The following is a 13,261-nucleotide window of genomic DNA, read 5'->3' on the forward strand; positions in this document are numbered from 1 at the left end:
AAAGTAAATCAGCGTATCTCCCAAAACTATTCCTTTGAATGTGCAATTATATATTTACTGCTTGGCCTAAGTTGGCTTTAAATAGCCAATAAGATGCTGGGATATTTGGCTAAAGCATAAATTGTGTTCACGTAGTGTTCCATGAGAAAGGATGATTTACATGAGCTGTCCAATCATTTGCTGATGTTGTATTAGCCTTATTTCTGTGTCAGTGCTGCTTTTTTTCTTAATAAGAGTAAACTATCTGCTCCATCTATTTCCTCTTATCTCTATTTGTCATTCCAACCTCCTCTTCCCACTCACCTCACTCTTATTTTCCTTGTCTTCTTGAGAGGATATTAAAAGCCATTTATCTTTTGTTGTCATCCACCTCTCTTTTCTATCTCTCTTTCACACAGCATTTTATAGCTTCGCAAATGTGTCCTCCTCTCATTCATGAAATATAACCGAGTTTTCCATCAGCTCCACAGTCTTCTTCTCTGTGCTGAATTCAATTTCCCATTTTGAAATAATTTTCTTCTAAGTTGCAGAATGCTAGCCTCCAGGCAAAAAAAATCTTCTCTGTTATTGTCATAATTAATAACTGTACTGAAACCAAAAACCATAGAGCTCTCATAGCAGATATTTTCTGTATCCTTTTACATATCTGATCCTTTTCTTAATTGTCCACTAACCAGGGGCTGCAGAGAAGAGCTCCAAACATGGTGCGGAGGACCGAACGCAGAACATCATCATGGTTCTTAAGGACCGCATGAAGATCCGCGAGAGGAACAAACCGGAGATCTTTGAACTCATTCAGGAAGTGTTCACCGTCCCCAAGTCCACCCACGTCACCCAAATGAAGCAGATCAAGCAGAGCGTGCTCGATGGCACCTCTAAATGGTCAGCCAAGATCAGCATCACAGGTGAGAGGTGGGAAGTCACACTCGGTACAGTACAGTAGCTTTGAAGGGAGCTGGCCAACACTGTCAACATCAAAGTCAGAGGAGACGGCACATGTCAGGTGTTTGTGTCTATAAAAAGAGACAAGCTGCTGTTTACATGAAGAGAGCACCAGTGGCGTTTGTGGGGCAATAGAGCAGAAGGTCAAATGAGTTAAGAGGCATCTGTTTGCATCCAAAAGACGCACACACACACAGAGTGGCTGACCAGCTTGGCCTTTTTTTCCTTCTTCCTAGTGTTGTGTGCCCAGGGTCTACAAGCCAAGGATAAAACCGGTTCCAGTGATCCTTATGTCACCGTCCAGGTGGGAAAGACCAAAAAGAGGACCAAGACCATCTACGGCAACCTCAACCCCGTATGGGAGGAGACATTTAATTTGTGAGTTTGGACCTCTTGAAAAAAATATGGGAAATTTGTTGTACTTGGGGTTTCAATTAATGATTATTTTCATCAAAATGTTGGTTATTTTTTCCACTTACTTGGTTTATTGTTTAGCCAACACAAACACAATTTCTCAGAGCCTTAGGTGACATCTCAAAATGGCTTTGGCCAAAAAAAACTGTTTAAAAGATATTCCATTTACAATTATATAAAACTGAGAGGCTTAAAAAGGCAAATGTTTGGCATTTTTGCTTGATAAATGACTTAAATTATTAATCAGTTATCAGTGTTATTATTTTTCTGTCAGTCCAGTAAGTCTTTGAGCTCTAGTTGTTGCAGTGTGGATGTTAAACATTTTTATCTGCTTTCTGACAAAAAAATTAAATTGATTTATATTTGTTGAAGGGCAGTTTTTATGTTTACAATTTCACATTTAATGACTCAGGATAGTCATCCATCCCGTCCTCTTGGCTGATTCTCTGGTTCTGTCTATGTAGTGAGTGTCACAACTCCTCAGATCGTATCAAGGTGCGAGTGTGGGATGAGGACGATGACATTAAGTCTCGTGTGAAGCAGAAGTTCAAGCGGGAATCAGACGACTTCCTCGGTCAAACCATCATCGAGGTCCGCACTCTGAGCGGAGAGATGGACGTCTGGTACAATCTCGGTCAGCGGAATTTATAGTACACGTGGTTTACACTGCACTAACCCTACACCTCCTTACTGCCATAGTCAGCTGTCCTTACCTTGCAGTTGTATGACTCATTTAACTTCTCTGATTGAGATTTTTTTTTTTTCAGCAGTGAATTTGGTAACTGTGCTGTTGTATGTCTTGTGCTCTTCACAGACAAGCGTACAGACAAATCAGCTGTGTCTGGGGCTATTCGCATGCACATTAATGTAGAGATCAAAGGAGAGGAGACGGTCGCCCCGTATCACGTTCAGTACACCTGTTTGCATGAAGTAAGCTCAGTGTGTGTATGTGTTTGTATGTCTGAACAGTCAGAAAGTAAGAAAATATATCTATTATAGAGTTGTATATAAATACTGCATTGAGGAACTGATGTGCACTTTGTGAGACTTCCAACCTCTTCCAACAGCAAAGACATCAGACACATTTCTAGTCTGCGCCGCTCTGTGCGGAGAACTTTGCTGACTGAGTGTAGGCCAATCACAGCCTTGTATGGAATCATTACTCGGCCCATTACTCAACAGAGCACATTAGCTGAACCTTAACAGACATAGGACCACTGTTATTGCTGTACGTAAGTGGCCATAAACTACCGAGCCAACTCAGAATGTTTTACAGCAGCATAACACTTTATGGCCGAGTAGCCAAGACACCACCCTGTATTGGCCTCGTAATGTAGTTTAATGGCTATTTATCTAGCACGGCCAGTTAAAGATAAACAGATTGAGACGCTGAAATCTGCTTTGTTTTTGTACAATGAAATTTATGCAAGCTTTGATTACAACTGAGAGACATGTGAAACGCTCTCTCTTATCATTCATACATCTCCTTCAGTTCATTCCTTAACTCTTTCACATCTCCTCTCTCTAGAACCTCTTCCACTATGTGACAGACATCCAGAACAACGGTGTGGTGAAGATCCCCGATGCTAAAGGGGATGATGCGTGGAAGGTTTACTTTGAGGAGACTCCCCAGGAGATTGTGGATGAGTTTGCCATGCGTTATGGAGTGGAGTCCATCTACCAGGCCATGACGTATGTTAGTCAGAAACTGCTGTTCTAAAAAGGACCTGGTGGTTTGCATGCAAGTGTTTGTTTACATGTCTTTACCCTCTTTTGCAGCCACTTTGCCTGCCTGTCATCTAAGTATATGTGCCCAGGTGTGCCTGCAGTAATGAGTACCCTACTGGCTAACATCAATGCCTACTATGCCCACACCACCCAGGCAACTAACAACGTCTCTGCCTCTGATCGCTTTGCTGCTTCTAACTTTGGGGTGAGTCACTGAAGAATCATTTAGCAGAATCTATAAATTCACCAGGTGTCACAATTTTGTTCATCAATTAGTTTTTGTTTCCCAAAGCTATCCAAAAACAGCAATACTATAATTCCTGTATTTACTACTCATTTACACGTCGTGGTGCTAAATTGTTGTACCTTTGCATATTAAGCAGTGTACTGTGTCTGCTGTATGTTTAATAATGTTAAATTCTGTTGTGCGATATGTTGCAATACCCACAGAAAGAGCGATTTGTCAAGCTTCTAGATCAGCTGCACAACTCTCTGAGGATCGACCTGTCCATGTACCGAGTAAGATTTATCTCCATCTCACTGTTTACACTCATGTATTATCTTCTCTAATGTCTGTAATGCTTCTCTATCTCATGGTATCTCTCTCTTTTTGAGAAACAGTTAGACAAGGCAGGCGGATGTGTTAATTAGAGTGACAGCTCCTCTGACACATGCACAGACACATTCAGGAAACACTGCACACCCACACAGGAACAAATGTAAGAGATGTCTATGCTGGATATTTCCCATGGACACAAAAAAAACACTCTGGACAAAGATGGATATAATATCATATGTTGTGGCTCACTGTTTTGTTTTTTGTTTTTATTCATTTATTTATTTATTTTGTCTGACTGCAGAACAACTTCCCAGCCAGCAGTCCTGAGAGGCTGCAGGACCTCAAGTCCACTGTGGACCTCCTCACCAGTATCACCTTCTTCAGAATGAAGGTACAGTCTCTTCTTCTTCTTCCACCTTCCATCAGAGACTCTTTGGTCGTCTGCTGTATTTCATTGCCTCAGCCCACCCATTAGACTGCCATTTTGGCTCAGTGTGTTCCACATACAGGATGTAATGAACTTCATCCACAATTTCTCCAGGAGTTTTAACTCATATGAAAAACACAACTCTATATATTTGGGATTTGAAGTATTCATCTTAAAATTATCTTACAATTGAATTTCAAGGAAGAGTTATATATAGTTATATAGTTTGTTTTATCTTTGTCACCAAGATGGCCATGAAAACTATTCTGACGTGCCATAGTCCAGTGAATTAATGAGCCAGTCACTTGTCTAGTTTAACTGTCTCTCTCTCTCTTTATTTGTGTCTTCAGGTCCAAGAACTTCAGTCTCCACCCAGAGCCAGTCAGGTAGTGAAGGATTGTGTCAAAGCCTGTCTCAACTCCACCTACGAGTACATCTTTAATAACTGTCATGAGCTCTACAGCCGCGAGTATCAGACAGATCCGGTAAGAAGCAGCAATGAATTGAATGTCTGTGCAGGTGTGAGTGAAAGTTTCCCTCTTTCTCTTTCTTTCTCAGTATTTTCAGATTCAAATTTTCTCATTAGCATGGGCATAATTAAGTGCAGCATTGCCAAAGGACATGTGTGTACGAAATAAGAGACACACAAATGGCTTGTACACTACTACATAGTACATTAGAAGAAAAAACAAAAAGATACACAGACCAAAAAGATTTCATATCTCTATTTATTCTTATGTGTTGTTCTATTGGCTTTCCCTCAGACTGACATGACATTATTTTTTTTTACCCCCAAGTAAATACTGAGTTTTATTTTGTCCTGAGAGTGCGTTAAATACCCACTAGTTGAGTTTTAGTTTGGATAATGTCAACCAGTCTCTGTGGTCAGATCGTGGTCATTCTGTCAACATTTAGTTAATTACTTTGTCGGTTCCTGGTAGCTCATTGTGCCTAGATAATCTGCCACCCTGTAGTGTCTGATCAGTGCTAGCTATCATCAATATTGACTCTTTTTGTTGCAAATGTCCAATGATTGATGCACTTTTCTTTTTCTTTGCCTTTAATTTGGTTCACTCTCTCAGGAGTAGTAGGATAAATCGCTGTCGAAACTCCAAACTCTCTGAAAGAGTTTTGAACTTGGTCAGCAGTTTCCTTCATGAATTCTTATAAGCTGAGGTGTCCTTGACTGCTCCTTGACTAATCACATTGCTTGGCTAAAAATAGTGTTTGTACCAAAGGATTTTTAAATGTTATGAGTCCGCACTCTTTGCGTGATTTCTGCATTGTCTTCAGTGGTGTGTAAAATGCATTGCGACTCTGGTGTGTGTACATGCTTTTACTTTGTGTCTGTGTGTGGAGTCCCCATCATTCTCTCAGTCTGAGTAGGCCGGGCTCTTCCATCCATCACTCCTGCACCAGATTTCAGCAGGGATTTCTAGAAGTTGCTTTGAGTCCTCATTAAAGCACCAGCCCCATTCAGACTCCCTTGTGATTTTCAAATAAGCATTTTTCCCTTTGAATAAAACATTTCATCCTGAGGGACATTGCTATATTTTGTTGAAATCTCTGCAAGATCATTCTTCACTCTTCAACCCCTGCAGTGCTCGTTTTTTTTTTCTTCCTGCACATCTTCAGCTTTTTCAAAGAACTCGTCCAGACAGTTGACGTTCTGAGTCTGTTTAAAGCTGTTTGAGCAGCAAACGTTGAATATGTATCAGTTTCTGAATTAACAGCACAGCCAAGATTTCCCTCTATATTTCTCACACTAAAAGCACTAAACTGTCAGACAATTATACAATTACAGGACTATGCTCCTTTTTCACCCTTTGGTTATCTTATCCAATATGTGACTAGAGGTTTAAAGTGTGCAGCGTTGCCTAAAATTTATAGCAATTTGATGGGAAAATTGTTCAATGAGCAGGCATGGTTTGGAAGTTGAGAGTTACCACAGTGACCAGTCTGTGTTCATTTCGTTTTGATCCCAGGCCAAGCAGGGTGCCGTCCCTCCAGAGGAGCAGGGACCAAGCATCAAAAATCTGGACTTCTGGTCCAAACTCATCACACTTATTGTCTCCATTATTGAGGAGGACAAGAACTCCTACACGCCCTGCCTAAACCAGTATGTATATTCTGTGTGTTTCTTTCATCTATGTGGTCGTTCTTTTTCTAATCTGATTACGTTGCTTTTTAATAGCATTTTAGTGTCACGATGTTTACTCTGTCTTGTCTCTTAATACCTCTACAACCACACATCCAGGCTCTCATCTGTTTGCTGAGTTTAATATACCTTCTCTCAAAGTGCATGTACATTAAGCCTTTCTCCTTTTGTCCTCCATCAAGATTTCCCCAGGAGCTCAACGTGGGTAAAATCAGTGCTGAAGTGATGTGGAACCTGTTTGCTCAGGATATGAAATATGCAATGGAGGGTGAGTGCATGTCATTGATATTCCGAGCTCCTCAAATGGCCAAAATGTAGTGAGTTCTTGTGATTAGCAGGCCGTGGGACTCAGAGTCACCATGGCAGAGGGATGAAAAACTAAAAAAAGTGTGAGGGAATAAAAGTTTTTGTCCAAATTATGCAAAGCCTGAAGGGTCACACTCAATTTTAGGTTTGATTAATATTTGATTTCTGCCATAAAACTGATGACAGCCATACACAATGTGACTGCATAACCACACCATCGATTATATTCAACAAATCCATGAGGACGTGTGTTTGACTCTGGGCCGATGTCTCTGAATGCACAGTGGATCTGTGGTAACAGCAGATAGACATATCTTAAATACCCAGGAGGAATTAGCTTTTAACCCCCCATGGATTTATCTGCTTTATTCTTTCTCTCAGAGCATGAAAAAAATCGCTTGTGCAAGAGTGCAGACTACATGAACCTGCACTTCAAGGTCAAGTGGCTGTACAACGAGTACTGCAAAGACCTGCCCTTCTTTAAGAGCAGAGTGCCTGAATATCCTGCGTGAGTAGCAGCTCAACCATCACTGTTTTGCAGACTGGGACACTCACATTCCGACGTGTACTGGAAACAGAAAATAAGAGTAAAGGATCAAATGTTTTTTCCTTGTTTAAATTGGCTTCCTGGTTTGTTTTCTGCTCCCCATAGGTGGTTTGAGCCATTTGTCATCCAGTGGCTGGATGAAAATGAGGAAGTGTCTCGGGACTTTCTGCACGGTGCTTTGGAAAGAGACAAAAAAGACGGGGTAAAAGTTTGGAGCTCGTCTTCTCCTTATCTCCCCTTCACTCCTCTGAAACTGCTGAGTCGCTGTTGTTGTTCAGGCAGAATTACTGTAATCCATCCTTTGTACTTCCTCTGTCACACTCAGAAGTTATCAGCTAAAGTTTACTCCTGCCTCCCGCTCTGCCTCCCACACTTCCCCCCTGCCTCTCTTGCATTCTTCAAAGACAGCAACACAGGCAGTGACACTGCAGCGCAGGCATGGACTCAGAAAGTGTGTTTGGGGCTAAGAGGATGTTTTAGTGGAAGTGCTTCGTCGTGTAAAGAGATTCTTTGGAAGTTCAAAGTGTGGCTGAGACGTGCATGTACTTAGAGAGATAACTCTGTGACAGCAGGATATTGTGAATTAATGGTCTTATTCCAGAGTTTTGACGGCAGGAAATCTGTCCTCACCTCATTGCCCAGACTCCCTGGAGGTGCACATACACGCTTCCCTCCAGCCAATTAGGGACCAGGCGCAAACCAGCAGCCAATTACTAGAGGACAGACAGGAGTTTCCCACCTGTCACCAGCTGGCTGTCTCTCTGGCGGTATCACTGGCTCTAGGGTGGTCTGAGACTCTGAACATGCAGTGAAAGATATCAAAGGTCCACTTTAATATAGCATCTATACGGTCATAGGTGCTCAGAGGTGACATCTTGCTAGCCTCCCTTGAATCCCATCTTCTCACCTGCTACCCCTGCTCATCCCTTTCCCTCACTCTTTTCCCTAATCTGCAACGCCTTCTACCCTTTATTTCCTCACCCGGTTTTTAATCTTCTTGCACATCTTTTCTGCTCTACAGTTCCAGGTCACATCAGAACATGCTCTGTTCTCCTGCTCGGTGGTGGATGTGTTTTCCCAGCTCAACCAGAGCTTTGAGATCATCAGGAAGCTAGAGTGTCCAGATCCGCAGATTGTTGGACACTACATGAAGCGATTCGCCAAGGTAGATTCTAAAAAAATAGCACTTTGCAGTTAAATCACACAAAATAAATATACAATATCATTTTAAACTGAGTAACTGAACTACAACAATCCCATGAAGACTAATGACCTGTTGGTCTCTTTGGTTTCCCTCTCTAGACGATCAGCAATGTACTTCTGTCCTATGCTGATATCATCTCCAAGTTGTTTGCCAACTATGTCACCATGGAGAAAGTGGTGAGTAGCCAAAGACTTGATGAACCCATTTGGATTTTTGCAGGGGGGCCAGCTATATTTTAGTTTTTTAGTTTTTACTTGCTTGAAAATTGGTTGTTTTTGTGTGGAACATAAACAGTTCTGTTCAGTATATTTATGGTTTTTGTGAGCATTGTGTCTTTGGATCCTGTACCAAAAGAAGGCAGACGCATTTTGAATTTGGAAGTGTTTCAGACAGACATGTACGATCTTATCCTCAGCCCTGCATCCTGATCAACAACATCCAGCAGCTGAGAGTTCAGCTGGAGAAGATGTTTGAAGCAATGGGTGGAAAAGATGTGAGTGATTCCCCTTTTTTGTCCAAACTCCAACCAGTATTATTCACAAGTTAAACTTTGTGTATTTGGTCACAGTTGCCTAATTCAGACAGTCACCTCAGTTGAAATATATCCACTGGTGACGTTAGAACTTCCCAAACATTCCAACTAGCTCTGTGTGTTTATGTTTTTGTGTACATGCTCCAGCTGTGTGTGGAGGCCAGCGATATCCTGAAAGACCTGCAGGTTAAGCTCAACAATGTCATGGATGATCTCAGCAGGGTCTTTGCTGTCAGGTAGAAACTCACTCACATCCACAGAGAAATATGTGTGCGCTGCAAACTCCTTAACTCTGACATTAACGTGATGTATATTTAGACAGACTTCCTAAAATCTTCTTCTACTTTATCTCTGCAGTTTCCAGCCTCATATTGAGGAGAATGTGAAGCAGATGGGAGACATCTTGGCTCAAGTGAAGGGAACTTCAAATGTAGGAAATGCCAGCAGCGTGGCCCAGGATGCTGACAACGTCCTGCAGCCCATCATGGAGTTCTTGGACAGCAAGTGAGGCAATTTGCCATTTTAGTGGTAGTCTAAAAGGATTGTTCAGCTTTGAAGGCATTTTTATTATTAAACCTATTTATCCAAGGTCAGACATACTCATGAATGCCTTGTTTTTGTCTAAGCAATGGTTAAGTTAGCATATATTTAGTTAGTGTATAAATGTCTATGAAGTTAGCAGCTCAAGAAGAGATAGACCAGCAATATGCACACAGAAGACTAATATTTGTGTGTAATTTCCCCTCTTTGAGAGGGATTTCTGCTTAATTCCAGTGTCATCTACGGATCATGTCAAGTTAAAATAATTATTCAACATTCATAGAGACACAAGAAAGGCTTCAAAATCTATGAGTTAATTTGCTCCTGGATGAGAAGGAAAAGCTTCTGTGCTTTTTGATCAAGAGGGGCCCATTTTCGCTTTGTCTTCTGTTTTCTTTATTATTATTTTTGACAGTGTTTGCCTTCTTCTGCTGCTTATTATTAATCTCTCCTTACTTTCTTCTCCTGCCGCCTCCTGCCAGCCTCACTTTGTTTGCTAAGATCTGTGAGAAGACTGTGCTGAAGCGTGTGTTGAAGGAGTTGTGGAAACTGGTGATGAACACCATGGAGAAGACCATCGTCCTGCCGCCACTGACAGACCAAACGGTGAGGGCTCACAGACCTACAAATGCACATACAGAGGCGTGCAACCATACAAATACACACAATATAAAAGCCAAGCATACATATTATATCGCCACTTATACCTCACTGTACCTGCACATGCTTCCTTAACACTGAACAAACAAATATATACATACATATTCACATCTATACTGCAGAAAGCTTATTGATAAAACTCAGTCACTGCGTGAATATTTCTGTGGGAAAAACTATGTGGAAGAGAAAAAAAATCGATTGATTTATATGTTATAATGATGACCACAGCAGGAAACTGATTTATAAAACATGTAACACACATGCGCCTACACATTCACAAACACACACCTCCAACTGCCAAGGCAGCATCAAAAGAAAAAGGAGGAGGAGGTGGAGAATGAGGAAAGGGAATAATACAGAGGCAGACATTTTGTGTGTTTTGCGATTCAAGATGGCCCTCTTGTAAAACAAATGCTAGAGGAAGCTCAAATTGCTTTTGCATCACATCTACATGGCATCCTATCCACTCCTCGACCCTGACACACAGTATACTCTACATTGCCCCCCAGTACCTTCATTCATCCAAGCAATCAAGATTTTTTTTTTTTTAAAAAAGGAAAAGTGGAAAAAAAAGGAGTGCACCATATCATTCTAACACCAGCTCATGGCTGCTCTCCAGTATGTCAGCCAACATTTGTTTGGAGAGATTCCTGATTTATGAGTAACTCACAACGGAGTGGCAGAAAATGTTTGCCCAAAGGATCTGGCCCACTTCCAAAAAGAATCATACATTTTGGAAAGCAGCCACTTGTTTTCTTTTGTTTTGGATATATGTGTTCTTATTTGTGTTTGGTTATTAATGAAAGAGCCTCATATCACTGTTAATAGGGTGATTATTAATCTCTGATTATCATCTGCAGTGCTAGCCAGTACTGTATTATCCCTGCTGGCTCAGCTATGGCTCTGCAGTTAGCCCCCCGTCCAATTTAGAAGAAACAGGTGAAGATAGAGAGCTCTATGTTCCTATCATATCGAGAATAACTATTTCTTCATTTGGACTTGCTGTTAAAAGCCTAAACACTTATTTGCTATATTCTGAGAAATGTTATGATTTTAAAGTTACTTATTTGCAGGCTTCTCTGAGTTGTCTACCCATCCTTAGTCCAGGCTTTAGACAGACATCAATTGGTTCCTCGTCCCTCCAGCCCTGAGGCCCAAACTTGTGTTTTTGATTGATGTGGGGCTCTTTGCAGCTTGACTGACCCTTCTCTCTGGTTGTTGTTGTTGTTGTGATTACTATTACATCCTGCTCCCACCGCTCTCCCTCCACAGATGATTGTAAGTACAGCACTCCTGCGTGTGTGTCTGTCTGTCCGTCCACGGTGGTTGGTTCTCTGCTATATGTGGCTGCGATCTTCCCCTGTTTTTTGCCCTGCATCACACTCTCTCCTTTCTCACAGCCTCGCCTCTCTGATCTGTCCCATCTCTCTTTCATTTCTTCTTCTCTTCTCTTCAACTCTGTCTCTGTTTTGAGAAGACAGAAGCATGGTGCATTCCTGACTGGTTCTGATAGGTCCCACCCCTTCAACAATCTCCACCAATCAATGCCCCCCTCTTCTGCTGTCTCTTCTTCCCGAACACTCTCCTCAAACAGGAAGTGCTACTCCTCTCTTGCGCCTGATGTTGCCTTGTTTCTTCTCATGCATTGTGTCCTATTACTGGGACTCTGGTGGGGTGACTCTGATCTCTCGGTGGCTTGGTATCTGGTGTCCTGCCCTACCTCCAGCCCTTCCCCCCTTTCCCTCCTTCTCAACCTGCTCCCCCCACCCCCCTCCCTCCTACTGTCCCCACCTCTCCCTCCTGTTTGAACTGTGTCCTGACCACCCCACCCCACCCCCCACTGTGGGTTTGTTGCTTGCATCTGATCTATTTCAACACTGCAGTCTTTTCTCAGTATACTGTACAACACTGTACTGTACTGTATGTCAGACCTGTCATGTTGGTCTGTCCTGGTTTGGTTTCATGTTCTGTTGTTACTATGATGATTGTAATCCTGGTATTGTGTCAGTAGCTCTGATGCACAGACTGCTGCTTCTTACAAGAGGTCCTTGGTTTTGGGTTGATGGATTCAAAGAACTGTACAAAAACACTCTTAATTATTTAGAGCTCTATGTGATGACTATTTATTTTTAATAATTTGTTTTTTTTTCACATTTTTGCATTGTAGTTGAAGCAAAGCAGTTAGCTTGATTAAGGCCCTTTCAAAGTTGGCTAATTTGATCTGTGCACAAAATTGTAGAACACAGGAGGGAATGTTGTGGGTTTTTCTTTTTTTTTCTAATGAACAGAAAAGATGTGTGTTTTTTGTTGTTCGAGGTGCCGAGTCGTCACATAGAGCTTTAATATGATATTTCTGAGTTTTCTTCTTTTAGCTGAATATTTTTGAGTAGACATTTTGGGAAATATGCTTTTTTGATTTCTTGCAGAGAGTTAGATGAGAAGGTTGATACCATTCTCATGCCTGCGTATTACATCGGGTATAATCAGTATTTTTATATGAACAATGGATCACATGGCTCTGTAAAATCAAAACATGTTGTTTTCATATTCTGTTGGTTTATGGATCAAAAAAACAAGCTATGATGTGTCGGTGAGTTTTTTTTAGGTGCTGGTAACCAAGCCGTTTTGCCACCCTAACCCTAACATGCACAGACATGAAAGTGCTATCAAACTTCTGGTCTAACACGTCGCGTAGCAGCGTATTTCCAAAAATGTCAAACTACGTCTTTAATTTACATTAATGGAGTATATCTCATTTCACTGATGACATTTGATGTCATTATGTTACGCTGAATTTGGATTTTTACTTATATTCCTTTACTTCCTGATACTGATTCTTTTTGTTTGTTTGTTTTTGTGCTATGAACAGCATGTAAACTAATTATGGATTTGACCATGATGCAGAAAAAGCAAATGTCACCTGCATATTTACAAGAAACATTTGTGACATCCCTTTACTCCTGACACCATCTTACTGCTTTTTAAAAATTTTGTTGTTGTTCGTTTGTTTGTTTTTGTTTTTACCCTTTTGTTTATTATATTATTTTTTCTGTGTCTTTTTAAGACACAAAACATGTCCTTGTTGCTTTGGAGAGCAACACAGTCAGCTAACTGAAAGAATGCGACCTCTCTGGAAGTGATGAGTGTCCTCAAATTTTGTTTACATTTTGCGAAGCAACATGTGCACTTTTGATCGCGTATTAGTCCATGAGAGTGAAGTCAGACTGCAGCGACTGGCCACTGC

The 13,261-nt window shown here is 41.3% G+C and overlaps 1 protein-coding gene across 1 annotated transcript in view; it reads left to right on the forward strand.

Moving 5' to 3' along the window:
• The window catches only part of unc13a (unc-13 homolog A (C. elegans)), a 40,665-nt gene that overhangs the window by 18,900 nt on the left and 8,504 nt on the right, over positions 1 to 13,261 (forward strand). Inside the window, exons 18-37 of the mRNA XM_041040184.1 lie at positions 678 to 905; positions 1,179 to 1,320; positions 1,821 to 1,990; positions 2,171 to 2,286; positions 2,885 to 3,048; positions 3,136 to 3,289; positions 3,535 to 3,603; positions 3,945 to 4,034; positions 4,421 to 4,555; positions 6,056 to 6,189; positions 6,411 to 6,496; positions 6,916 to 7,042; positions 7,187 to 7,283; positions 8,103 to 8,246; positions 8,384 to 8,461; positions 8,701 to 8,778; positions 8,965 to 9,053; positions 9,175 to 9,321; positions 9,840 to 9,963; positions 11,290 to 11,295. Coding sequence (XP_040896118.1) covers positions 678 to 905; positions 1,179 to 1,320; positions 1,821 to 1,990; positions 2,171 to 2,286; positions 2,885 to 3,048; positions 3,136 to 3,289; positions 3,535 to 3,603; positions 3,945 to 4,034; positions 4,421 to 4,555; positions 6,056 to 6,189; positions 6,411 to 6,496; positions 6,916 to 7,042; positions 7,187 to 7,283; positions 8,103 to 8,246; positions 8,384 to 8,461; positions 8,701 to 8,778; positions 8,965 to 9,053; positions 9,175 to 9,321; positions 9,840 to 9,963; positions 11,290 to 11,295 — 2,378 coding nt within the window. The remainder of the gene's footprint in view (positions 1 to 677; positions 906 to 1,178; positions 1,321 to 1,820; positions 1,991 to 2,170; positions 2,287 to 2,884; positions 3,049 to 3,135; positions 3,290 to 3,534; positions 3,604 to 3,944; positions 4,035 to 4,420; positions 4,556 to 6,055; positions 6,190 to 6,410; positions 6,497 to 6,915; positions 7,043 to 7,186; positions 7,284 to 8,102; positions 8,247 to 8,383; positions 8,462 to 8,700; positions 8,779 to 8,964; positions 9,054 to 9,174; positions 9,322 to 9,839; positions 9,964 to 11,289; positions 11,296 to 13,261) is intronic.

The sequence above is a fragment of the Toxotes jaculatrix genome, chromosome 6 (genome assembly GCF_017976425.1).
Source record: "Toxotes jaculatrix isolate fToxJac2 chromosome 6, fToxJac2.pri, whole genome shotgun sequence".
Lineage (NCBI taxonomy): Eukaryota > Metazoa > Chordata > Actinopteri > Toxotidae > Toxotes > Toxotes jaculatrix.